Source organism: Colias croceus, chromosome 11 (assembly GCF_905220415.1).
Source record: "Colias croceus chromosome 11, ilColCroc2.1".
Classification (NCBI taxonomy): Eukaryota; Metazoa; Arthropoda; class Insecta; order Lepidoptera; family Pieridae; genus Colias; species Colias croceus.
The window spans coordinates 2,767,977-2,781,182 of record NC_059547.1 but is presented as its reverse complement, the minus strand read 5'-3'; the positions used below and the strand labels follow the sequence as shown (position 1 = coordinate 2,781,182).

Below are 13,206 nucleotides of genomic sequence, written 5' to 3'. Positions count from 1 at the left end.
TTTTCAAAGCTCTTTAACTTTTAAGAACTTTGAGCATTATACAGAAAATTAACAGCCTTTTTTAAAGTCCAAAGGTTAAAAATTTCTACAAGAACCTTATAAAATATCACTAATTCTCCATAGAAGCAGAAATATGGAGATATTTCTGATTTCTGCATTGAGGCCTTTTTAGAAGTAAACTGTTTAATGAATTGCAAATGTAAATTATCTTCACGCATTTTGGTACTTAACACCCTTTGAATTTTCCCTTCTAGCTGGAGACGAATATGACTTCCCTACCTCTAGAGACCCTATCAGCACAACTTCAAAGTACAGCTCGAGCACTATCTAGTAGAGCTGGTTATGCAGAAGTAGCGAGGAATTTACGTCAAGCTGCGGAAAACCTGGATAGATTGCAGAGGGACATAGTGGTGCCCATGATTGAGCATACGCATCAGCTTAATGTGAGTTACTGGAATTTACTGTTTTTGAAGTGAAACTTCTTTATCGGGGTTGGAAAAAAATTTAGTGTTACATTTTTTCGTTACGCGTGACATTTTTCCGTTACGCGCCATCTTTTTCTTATCCCTACCACGCGTGATTCGACGTATTTCTGTAAAGTTGCATATAGTAAATTATTTTTTGAAAAATAAAGAAGTTTCACTTCTTACGTGTGTACACTAGTATGCTCGCTGACACTAGTACACACACACATTTTTTTTTATGTCCAATTTTTGCTGTTTGGGAAAATGTTTATTAAAACAGGCCATTCTATCTTTTTTGCATCAATGTTATTTTTTTTAATATGCCATCAAAATCGGACGGAATGTTATGTTATGTTGAGAAATTAAGTAAATTTGATACCTAAGTATCATAAAACGTAAATTTTCTTACTGAGAACCTTGTATTACAATATTTCGCCTTATTGTCAAAATTATTAGGCATTTCAGATCGGTTTCAAACATAGTGCCATAATTTTAAGTTCCACTTCACTAATGTCTCAAACTAATTCGTATTGATTACTTGAAGTATAAGATTGATTTTTTTTTTCCAGAAAACTGCAACGGAACTACGCGACGTGTTACGCTTCAATCAGTCTTCGTTGAAGGAGGCTATCCAATACCGCATCAGGGACACCACAGAAGTGGAATTGTTCCTCAACACACAGGGTCCTGACCTCGTACAGAATGTAAGTTCAAAAAATCTTGTTTATATGAGAGTTGATCTAGAAAATATGCGATTCACTGTCGCTATGCACTGTCGATTTTCTATCATATTTTATTTAAGTTTTGGATCAGGGTTTGATGGTTGGTTTCATTGGAATGGTATAACGCGTTTCATTGAAGAAACGAATCTTCAATGGCGGCCAAAGCTGACACTGACATGTTATGGTAAGATTAGCAAAAAAGAAAATAAAAATAACGTAAATGGAAATTATTTTATTAATTATATTTTATAATTCAAATTGACAAACTTTTTGTTATGGTATTTGTGTATTTATATGAATTATCATATTTACGTATACAGAATGCAACAAAATCCCCATAATCATTGTAATGAGCCCATAAAACTGAACAATTTTTTCCAAAGAACATATTTTGTCAAATTCCAATAAAACTTTATTTACTATCGCAAATACATAATAACATCATTGTAAATTTATGATAAAACCTAATAAAGGGAAAATCAAATACATTTTAGTGATTTTACTTTTCCCTATTTTTTTTTTGCATGCCGTACGGCCGTGTGTAAGCGAGAGGGTATAATAAGCGCCGCCATTTAAGATTAGTTTCTATAATGAAATGCGTTATAGTATTATTTTAAATTTCTTGAAAAAAACGCTGATTGGTTTTTTTTCATTTAAAATGATTTTTTTCCTGTATAGTTGACGCGTGAGTTCGCCGAGGTGGTTGGCGAGCGTCTCCAAGAGTACCTGTCGCGCGTGGTGCACGCAGCGCGCTCGCACGTGGGGCGCTGCGGGCCGCTGTCCAACGCGTTCAACGCCACGCGCGACTCCGCCTGCCGCGCCGTGCTGATGCCCGCGGTGAGTGGCACGTGACACGTGGCACGTGTGTAGTGTGGCACGTCACGTGTGTAGTGTGACACGTCACGTGTGTAATGTGGCACGCTACGTGTGTAATTTAGCACGCCACGTATTTAATGTGCCATGCCACGTGTGAAACATCAACATATGTGAAACGTGACTTGTGATAAATAAAAAATGCGAAATCTGTCGCGCTAATGATGACTGGCAAAACACATATTGTTTTGCATTTGATTGATTATGTGTTATATTTCATGTGCATAATATGTGAAACGCGACTTGTAATAAATAAAAAATGTGAAATGAGTTTCACTAATGATGACTTACACACGTATTCATCCCGTCCGATTAGGGCCCTTCTGGCCTCCTCCACTCAAGCGACAGCTCAAGCCGAGGTTCGTGGTCCCCGTCAAGGGGGGACGCCCTTGTGCATGTCGCTACCAGGGTGAACCTTCAGTTCACCCCCGCGTCCGCGTTAAAATGTAGTAGCCCTTCTGGCTAACATTGAGAAACACCATACAAAAAAAAAAAAACACATATTCATTTGCATTTGATCGATTATGTGTTATATTTCATATTTTATGGAATAAGATACATAAAAATCAAATTTCATCAATGCGATTTTTTTAATGACATGTCACTATACATTCGAAATTGACATATCCATGGTACAAATTCCAGAACGGGTACTGGATCTCGCTGGCGTGGTGCGTGGTGCTGTTCGTGCCGCTGGCGGTGCTGGCGCAGCGCCTCGCGCGGCTCTACCGCCACCCGGACCCCTACCCGGGGCCGCTCGTTGAGGCGTAAGTGTTTGTTACATACATACATACACACAAACATGTAGCCAGATAGGTACATATACACGCACACGCACACACACTCATATACGCACACGCATACCTAAATGCAGATATAGAGAAGAAACGCAATAGAGATATGTTAAGATATGGACCTATAAAGAATGAACTTATGAAGTTTCTTGCCGGAGAAATTGTGGCGTTTCTTGCCGGTTCTTCTCCATAGATACTGCTTTCCGAATCGGTGGTAAATGTTAAAAATACTTATGTAATGACGATTCGAAAGTGCTACTAAAAGTAGTCTAATTGAATAAATAAATGTTTGAGTAAAAACATAAAACATAACCATAAAACATACAGATATATAACTAATATTAATCACAACTTAAAATACTTTTGAATTACCTTAAGATCTGACGAAGAAAATTTCGTTTAATTTTTAATCAGTTCCCTTACTTTTTTCTGTTATTTGATTCTACCGTAATTAGAAGTTCATAAACTACACTATGTTTCACACATATAAGTGCCCCTGCATTTATTTATGTTGTATATATGAACGTACAGAGGACATACACACACGAAACGTTTAAAAATCAAATGTTTTTGCTGATATCCTTTGCTCAGTCTCTATATAGACACAAATACAAAACAGTTCTTTTTAAAATAAAATAAAATAATCTGTCAATAAATTAATTTAATTAATTGAGTTTAGTTGTTCTTTAGAACAAAAGAGAAAAGAACAACAAATACATTGAATGTTGCTATTTCATATAACACTCATACAAAAATAATACGCTTCTATTATTTTATAGTGGACAATCATCAAGGAAGAAGCTACATAGTTAAATTTCAATTTCTATCAGTCCAATTTCTATATGTTATATTTGAAAGTAGCTTCTTTCACGGGAAATATAGCACAATATTATAAATCGATAACTTGTGGAGTTTGATGTCACTTCTTATAACTACACTACACTTATTTAACAAAAATAAATACATTTTAATAAACAGTCAGTAATGAATTTAAACGATTGTGCTATATGTTCTCAAGATATTAATTTATTAACTTAAGAAATCATTCATCTGCCATCATCATCGTTGTTTTTCGAATTGTTTGCAGATTATAATAAATAAATCTTCACGCAAAATACTGCAGATAATTCATTTATTTTTTAATTTATATTTATGTTTTCGTATGATTTTATATGAGTTCTTTTACATGAAATGTTAACCCCTGTATGAGTTTGTCGATGGTAATTAATTTAATTGCTGTGCACCCTCATCCTCGTAGTGAATGGAAGACCTTATTTACATATTTTGATTAGACGAGCCCATAATAATCGGGCTCTATGGTTCTCGAGAGAGAGGGAAATACTTTAAAACTAAAATAGATGTCTTATGACAATCGAGTGCTATAGATGTAGTAATAGTCCCACTCTCTCGTTCTAACACATCGTGGCTCTAACGCATACGAAAGAGTCCGAATGCTTTTTTTACTTTCTACTTAAAATGTGAGCATGCCAATGTGTGGTTAAAGAGCTGAGAATATTTACGTATGGTATCACAAAATATTTACATTGATAAACTTTACAATTCTGCTTTTAAAGTATACTGAACTGAATTACTAGTAAAATTTTATTTTATTTAATTTTTGAATTTGCTCAGTTTATTAGTATTGAATAATATTCTGAGTTTTTGTTTGCATTTGTTTTGTTTATTTTAATTTTCTCACCGCCATATAAAGTTAATTATAACTGCGTATAGCATTCAATTTATAATTTACGTTCATTAAACACGTTATGAATAACTCAATGACGCAAACCGATAGAGAGCATTACAATCGCGTTGGTCATGGCGCTAAGTATACACGAATCGTGTTTGTAAGTTCGTTCGTCTGACGTAATGGTGTTGTCAGCAGCGAGTACGAGCCGATGTGCCGTAGTCGCGGCTGGTGGCGGTGACGCGGCGCCAACTCGGGTAACACTATACATACCACCTCAATACGCCATACCATACTCGATACAGTACGTTTTACCTGACAATATTTAGATCGATGAGTGAAAAGAGGGAAAAAGAAACTTATCTGCCTCGAAGGACCAATTTGAAAGTTACTTTATAATAAAATGGTAAATCCGGCTCGAAGGACCAATTTTCAAGTAAATTACATTCTTTTTAAACCGGCTTGAGGGACCAGATTATGCTTTGAAATGTATTCATAAGATAAATATTGTCAAGTAAATAAGAATGACTGTTGTAGATCGTGATGTGCGCTCTTTGACCCTACAGTGGCTTGCATTCTCCCCTAGTTACCCAATGGCTCATTGGAAATAATACGATTAACCATAACTAAATATACATAACTTTGGACACGGCTCTATTGAATTAGGTAGCATAGAAACGATGTAGGTTTTTAGTATCAGTTTAGTTAAATCCACGTGTCATGCCTGATTAAAAAGAAAGGAATAGTTATCCTCGAATGCCTTTGATTTGACTAGAGTTAGACTAGTTCCACAGACCTAATGCATGTGTTCCAATGAGCCAAAGTGTAATGTATCGACATGGTCGTCTCGTTGTTGTGATGAGGTCCCCAGTATATAGACGTATGGGCATGTAACGCTACCTACATTGCTTACGATCCATACATTTTTGGCGGGTTTCCATTGCGGGTATCATACGTCAGCCGCAATGCATCTGTTGCATTTGTAAATAATCATGATAGTGGTAGATGTGCCCTTGGTATGGATATGTTTGTTTACCTTTATTTTCCTTTTTTCAATTCATTCATGAAAACACAAATTTTATTTCACAAATTAACGTTAAAGACATCATTTGTAGAAAAAAGAAGAACTTAACCATATAACTTAGATATCTATACAATTTTTTATGTTTTATATATTTTTAATAGTAATTAAAATAAGAATATTCTGTGAATTTTTTCTGAAGGTTTAACAATTGTTATATAATCCAATTTATTGTGTCGTCCGATTGGTTCACTCGCTATGGAACTTAGTGAATTCAAATACAAGAGGTACCTATTCTTATTATAGGCCAAATTAAATATGACCTTTTACTATTATTGAACAAATGGAACATTGTTCCCTCGATTATTCTAAGTGTAACAAATTACACTTACAACTGGCGCAGGACGCACTGGTAGTCGTCGGCTTAGGTTTAGCGTGCTTAGTATAAAAATAAAGCTTTGAGTAACGATCTATGAGTTCGCATAGCGCGTGTCGACGCCCTGTCAGCCTTGTCTGTTTGTTGCAGCGAGTATTTGTATGACGCGTACGCGGACCGCGATAACGTACCCCTTGCCAAGTAAGTGCCCTACACTAGCGACATGCGACGTGGTTTTAGAGCTTCACGATGACGAATAGAACTTTCTAGTAAGATGTTGATGTTCATAACCTTAGAATTAAAGAAAATATGTTTGGAACGTCCTCGTGAAGCCTTAAACCATAATAAGCCCTTCACATACCTCTGCTCCCTTGCCTTTTGCGCATGCGCTAATATAACATCCGCTTCGTAAGGTGCGCTCTCGACTTGTGAAATGCGTATCAATTATACTCTTGGAATGACATCGGGCGCGCACTTTAGTTATTTAATTTTCTTCTAATCTGGTGTTTTGGCAATTGGGTTTTTAATGCACGTGTGAGTGAATTTTGAATTAAATCGCAACATACTGGAGGAGGGCTATCTAAGAGAAAAAATGTAATCGACTAATTGTATAGAAATGAAATTGTAACTTGCATGATACAATGGTTTACAAGGAAAACATGCATGTTAGCAATCCCGCACGGCGACCAAATAAATACCCGATTATGTTACGTTCGATTATGTTGTTTTATTTTTATTTCGGTTAGGGACATTCATACAACGCATAGCCGTCATCGCTTAGCTATGATCGATGGCCGATGATAAAGTCGCGCATAGTGCATATGCGCGGTTTTGATTGATGTTTGTGTGGGCGGGGCGTGCGCAGAGGGTCGAAGCGTAGCACGCTGGACATCGAGGGGAAGATCGCGGAGTGGCGCGGGCGGAACCGCGCGGCGGGCGGTGGGGGGGAGGGCGGGGGCGAGGGGGAGGGGGAGTCCCCGTCGCGCACGCAGTTGGTGGTGGGCGGCCGCGGGGAGGTGGTGTGCGCGCTGCTGCCGCCGCCCGCCGCGCTCATCGACGACCTCAAGACGCGCCTCGACGCCAAGGACGAGGACAACGAGTCGGGCATACACGAGTCCGAGTAGTTCTAGAACGTTCTACAAATTGTCATCGTTTACACTTTAAGTTGACGCACATTGTGAATTTGATTCCCTGTTTTTGGACGTTTGTTTAATGTTATTTAATGATGCAAGTAGGTTCGTATTCAATTGTACCTTAGAGGTAAAATCGAATGAGCTTCCGCGATGTCCACGTAGAATTGCAATTGTTTCGACCAATTTTACGTAGTGCGGTCGATGTTTACATCTTCCGCTCGTTGTAGTGGTTGTCTGGTAACCACTTGATGTCCATTTTTTAGACACTTTTAAATGTTGTCGAAATTGCAATATGTGACGGGTGAATGTTACAATCTCGTGAAATTTTTGGGAAGATTTTTGGTAGCGAATATATGTAAGAATATTTTGTAACTTTTATAAAGTAACTGATAAAGCTTTGTATAAATATACGTCCATAAGTACCGCTTATCGCTTTAACGTGGGATTGAAGAATGTTTGGAACAATACTGGTTTAGTTGAAAAAAAAAAATAAGAGTGCTTCAGTATTGATCCCAATGTTAAATTGTATACTAACTGCAACGCTTGTACAAGTTCTGATGCTATATATGCTGTAGATACAGATCTAACCAAATTTTATCGTAGTCAAAAATAATTTTTATTTTCATAAAATTTTTCATTTTACACACGGAGCACAGGCTTATACAAGAGTAGATTTTGATAAAACGTTTTGATACTACTATGTATTTATACAGATAAATCCTAAAACTTAGATCTGATTATGTATATCTAAAATTTGTATGTGTATTAGTCCTTAAAATATTACAGATTATTCTAAACAAACTATCATATCACATTAGGAATCTAACCATGTAATCGTTTAATTAAGGTAATCAATAGAACAAAATTATTATTGTAATTTATTTGTGTATTTACGTACCTTTAAGACATTTTTGACACAGTAATGTGATTGCACTGCAGTGAATTGATAGTTTTATATACAAACAACACACAAACTTTGTGAATATGTGTCTAGATGTTATAATCGCAATCTTGTAATCTCTGGATGTTGTATCAGTGTAACTTATGGATTTTATAATAATTCTAGAATTAAGATATACGTAATGTATCATATCATTTTATTCAATGTATAATTGTTATGGAAAAATAATCTCTATCATAAGTACATAAGGCAGTATTTAGAAGCCCGAATGTGGTCACTCGGAAGGGGGATTCAGTCGAGCCCAATTTGGTAACTAACTCATTCGTGATTTATCTTGTTTTCTGTTTTATCTTGCATGTACTATCACCCAGTAACATAGCATTACATGGTTGAAGTAGGATTAGATATATGTCTAATTGGAAGTGTTTTTTTTATTAGTTGGACCTGCTATTGGACTTTAATTTTGTTTTATTTCTTCTTTTTCGTTTCTCGTGTTGTGGTATTTTCTTTACTTTTGGGTACTTTTTAACCTTTCTAGGCACGCAATCTTGGGGTAGCATGCGTTTCCCCGCTATGAGTGTTCTTTATATCTTCAAAGCAGTATACAGATGGTTGTTTCAATTAGTTTTGGTTGGCGTTGAGTTCATTTTTATTTTCATCTGAATCCTGTTTTGATATAACTTTTAATGACAACTTTCGACTATCGACTAATACTATTGTCCCGAATCATTATTATCATGAATTCATGAGGTGTCTTTAAGAGCGAGATTCTAAAATTATTGATCAAAAACTAATGGAATCTAGACAAGATTTTTTAAATTATAAGATAAAAGTGCAATAATAACACATACTCATCATAGTACAGAAGTACGTAAGAACTATTAATTTTAACTAATAAAAAAAACGCTACATACAAGTAAACGTACCTATAATTAAAAAAAAATAAGTTTACTTTACACTCTTATTAAAAGTTAGCAATACAAATAACAAGCCTGATTATTATACAGCACTGCTTGGATTCCTATAAATCACTAAGATATCCGAGTTCATGAAACAGTTCATCTCGCTCTTAGCCTCCTCTGTCCCTATCCCACATAGTCGAAAGCGGTCACATCACACAACCAAGCAGGTCATATAACACACGTGGTGTTACAGCGCCTACAAGGCAGAGAAGCGCGCGGGGCGCGGGCGGCGGGAGCGCGAGGGGCGCGGGGAGGGGCGCGGGGGCGCTGCGGGGGGTGCGGGGGGCGCGGCGCGGGCGCGGGACGACGGCGCCGCCGCGCTCGCCCTGGCGCCGCCTGTCGACGCACACCACGCGCGCAGATATAATGATATGGCGCCAAAGTTAGTATACAGTATACACTATACTTCTATTTCACTTGATCTTCTTTTAATTATAGTCAATGTACTTACCATTTCAATCATTCTTTAACCATTTAAAAATTTAGTAAATTACGGTCCTAATATTTTTATTTAGGATCAATCAGAAGTAAAAGTTGTTTGAAAAGGAAAATTAGTATACATGTTTCAATATTGCATTTTTTACCAAAATGCATGATGACATTCATTTAATATAATTTTTTTTCGAAAATGTAGTTAATATTTTCAACTCTAAATCTAATAGAGTACCTACCTCGAAAAGCTTAAAACAATAGTATGCATTTGTAATTATGAGTAGTAGATAGTACTTATGAACTCTACCATCACAATTTTTAATTGGTAAATGTTAACAGTTACTATAACGCTATTTCAGACACTGGGAGGAAGGACTGCCTCGGTACCACGGGCCTACTGAGTACGAGCGACCACCACCATACTACTATCCCGGACCAAAGTATGTATACTCATATGATTTTTATACCAAAAAGTTATTTTTTATGCATCTATACGTTATTTTTTCTATGCTATCTTTTCTTTTCAGTGATAGACAGTAAACTAGCGCTCACCGAACTAGACGACGACGTACTGAAGTACTAAGTCCGGTCCCCACATCCACGCAACGTATGTACAACACAAGCTGACAATCGAACCCCATAGATATAGCCTCATAGTATTTTTCCATGCCCTAGATGTATTGAATCATTCAAATAATTATCGGTTACAAGGATACTAATATGTCATTAGCTTGCACCAATTTTTACTCTAAAGAACTCTGTTTTCATCAATACTTTGAAAAGTAATGATACCTCGTCAAACTTGTAACGCATTCCATGATGTGATCTATGTCAATGAGCTTAGAGTTGAAATTAGTGTAATCAGTTTTAAACTTTTACCAATCGGTATTGCGTCTTTTGCATTTGCAAAGAAAAATCGAAGTCCAATGTAAACGCGCATCGAAATAAATATTTTTCTAGGCTAATTTTGACGTATGCCATCTCTGTAACTGTTTAGTAAAAATAATAATTGTAAGTGAACGTTCTTGGACAGTTAAAGCGGTGGATAAGTATACGAATACATGAAAAATTATGCAGACTTTTCAATTATTAAGTGTCTTGTCTAAAAAGTTTTGCTAAAATAATGTTATTCTCTTTGCAAAAGTTGTTTTAACCTGTCCAAGAGCGAATGGTAAAATAATTTGGTACTCTATAGTTCTAGTTGTAATGTAGGCGCGTGCAGTGGGATGTCATGTTTGGGGAAGTTGATTCCAATAAAAACTGCCATATTTCGACTGTCCTGTATTTATACACTATTAGCGGATTTATCTTTTTAATAAGCGTGCCCTTTTGCAGACAGATTTATTTAATCAATTTGAGCTGAATGAGTCTAAAATTTTACGATGTTAAATTTTTCAAAGAAACGGGGTTAAATTTTCCAGCTTTCAGTTTTTCTTTTGGATGTATGGTTACGTTAAGTTTTTACGGATTGTAATTTCACAGTAAAGGAACATTTTGTAAATGTTTTGCAGAAGAATGTGTTTGCAAAAGGGCGCGTCTAGCTCAAGAGTATATTGTGTGATGTTGAAGGCCCCCAGGGCCGTGTTGGCTTTAAGTTAGTTCGAATGCTTTACATGTTGTATCTCGCGGCTCTCCGCACAAATATGACTTTCAGAGGTTCTTTACTTAGCGTTGGAAATTTTTTCTCTAGGTTATATAATAATAGTGGGGTGCTTATAAGAAACTAAATTGTTTGGACTTTGTTGATAGATTGAGAATGTTGTATTTGAAGGTCGAGGTGCGTTTGAAATTAGGGATTTCTTAATTGTATTCTGTTTTACGATGTATGACAATATGGTAGGGCAAATTGATTGAAATATAAGTACTCAGATTTTTTTTCTGCAGTTTTTAAAATTAATATGTCATTTTCAAGGTTTCTTATAAGCGCTTACAAATATTAAAAATTTTGTAGCCTTTTTTAATATCTTGCACTTTTTTGAGTGTGTTAAAAAGGGTAGTTTGAAGGACACGGATCGGTAAAGAATTTGTAAGTGATGTTTATTCTTTATATACTCTTCTCGAATAATAAATAATATTATTTTGGAATTGAGAGTTATTTCAAAGTTATTCCCTTTTTGTTAAACTAAATATTATTTCGAGTAATTTCTAAAATTAAATATTTTAACGTATTTTAAACGCGATTTATTCGTTATACTATTATCGCGACCGACGTTTCCACGCTCGCAGCAAAGTGAAATAATAGAATGAATAAACCGCGTTTAAAATCCGTTAAAATCTTAAATTTCTAATTTCGAATAGTTATATAAAGAGTAAAATGATATAAATGTTGATGAACATCACGGTATCGAGATTAGAAACGCATTTATTATTAGGATTAGTAGGTATAATGCTAACTCTGTAATGTAACGTAATTAGTCGACTAATTGTAAGCAGGGATGCGATATGGACGCCATGCCAAACTTTATCAATTTATTCGTATTGTAAGTTGAAAGAGTAAACGTTGGAATAATTTTCTGGTTAGTATGGGCTGAGTAGCGAGATTAGTTAAGTGTAGAACCCCCTTGTTCCCAGTTGGCAAAGTTCTTCCTATATGTCTTTCCAAAGACGAACTAGGCACTTGAAGACAAGCCCTTTTTGTTAGTTACTTGTATTGAAAATAGACTTGAATTTAGTAATAAAGTTTCCTTACGTGTGGACGCATTTTACTCCCGACTCTAATACTCGTATGCGTCCACACTAATTGGTTAGTGCTATATACTAGCCATTTATATCCTATTTAGTTATTATTAAACAATTTATATTTTATTTTAGGTTATTTTCAAATAGTTGACGCGTATGTTCAAATAATTAATGTGTCATATCTGTTAGTTAGGTTATGTTGTGGGATATGCCAAAAATGTTTAAAATTTTATTTTCGACTTTGTTTTTTGTGATTTTGAAAAACTCCTATGGACAATTTTATTTCAATATTTGTTGTTATCACATTGAAATGTCAATAATTAACTGGAATATTGCTAATTGAAATGTAATAGTGTCTTTAAGTTTTTATGATATTGAATTAAAAATTTATATAGTGCGCTGTAGATCTCTGTGTGGTTGTATCGTATTTCAAGCTCAGTTTAAAAGAAACTTCCAGAAATTGTATACTCTATGTGAATTTAACCACTGCTCAATAATTCTTCATAATATGTTGGTGCTATACGCATCTGAGTATGTAGTTAATTTAGTTTGAATTGTGAGCAAGAAAGCGGAATGAGGAAAAATATGGATGTTAAATACAATACGTTTTTAATTATCGGTTTTGTAAGAGCGTGTGTGTTGAACACAGTTGTCAGAAGTGAAACTTCTTTGGCAAGATTCAAAGATACCAAAATCATCGTCTTACCTGTGGTTTTACTCATGGTATTGCCATGACGCGACCTTGAAATCTTTCAACGCGCCTAAAGAAGTTTCACTTCAAAAATGTATGAAGACATGTTTAGTATGGATGGAGGAGCTCTAGATATCGATTGAATTGTAAGGAAGAGTTAGTTATTATTTAGAACAATCTCGAGGTGATTATATAACGTTATTGTTTACGGTACGTAGATGTAACCAAAAAGTTTTGTATGAACGTCCCGGAGGGCTGTGGTCCGCTAGGCCGGAGTGTATTGAGAATGTAAAATAAATTTGATTATCTCCAATTTTTTGTTTTCTTTATAACCCTAACCCTATGTAAACCTGGCGTAGTAGTGTTCAAATGAAAAACGCACGATACATTTCAGTCCTTTATACATATATGTAAATGTTAATTTGGTATTGGAAATAAAGATGAAAGGAAAAATTGGTTGGCCTAACTTTA

General features: G+C 35.6%; 1 protein-coding gene and 1 long non-coding RNA gene across 3 annotated transcripts in view; both read left to right on the top strand.

The window, feature by feature from the left end:
- The window catches only part of LOC123695583 (prominin-like protein), a 68,242-nt gene extending 59,535 nt beyond the window's left edge, over positions 1-8,707 (top strand). The window contains exons 14-19 of one of the 2 annotated variants that reach the window (XM_045641480.1): positions 255-443; positions 1,034-1,168; positions 1,865-2,023; positions 2,705-2,826; positions 6,088-6,138; positions 6,803-8,707. In XM_045641480.1, coding sequence (XP_045497436.1) covers positions 255-443; positions 1,034-1,168; positions 1,865-2,023; positions 2,705-2,826; positions 6,088-6,138; positions 6,803-7,061 — 915 coding nt within the window. In that variant the 3' untranslated portion in view covers positions 7,062-8,707. Of the gene's footprint in view, positions 1-254; positions 444-1,033; positions 1,169-1,864; positions 2,024-2,704; positions 2,827-4,738 lie in introns of both variants that reach the window. The other variant, XM_045641479.1, reaches the window with a different exon arrangement.
- A 485-nt stretch (positions 8,708-9,192) lies between these two features.
- On the top strand, positions 9,193-13,048 carry LOC123695585. The gene is made up of 3 exons (XR_006751950.1): positions 9,193-9,315; positions 9,725-9,805; positions 9,893-13,048. It is a non-coding gene; the product is annotated as an uncharacterized LOC123695585 (long non-coding RNA).
- Positions 13,049-13,206: the final 158 nt, after the last annotated feature.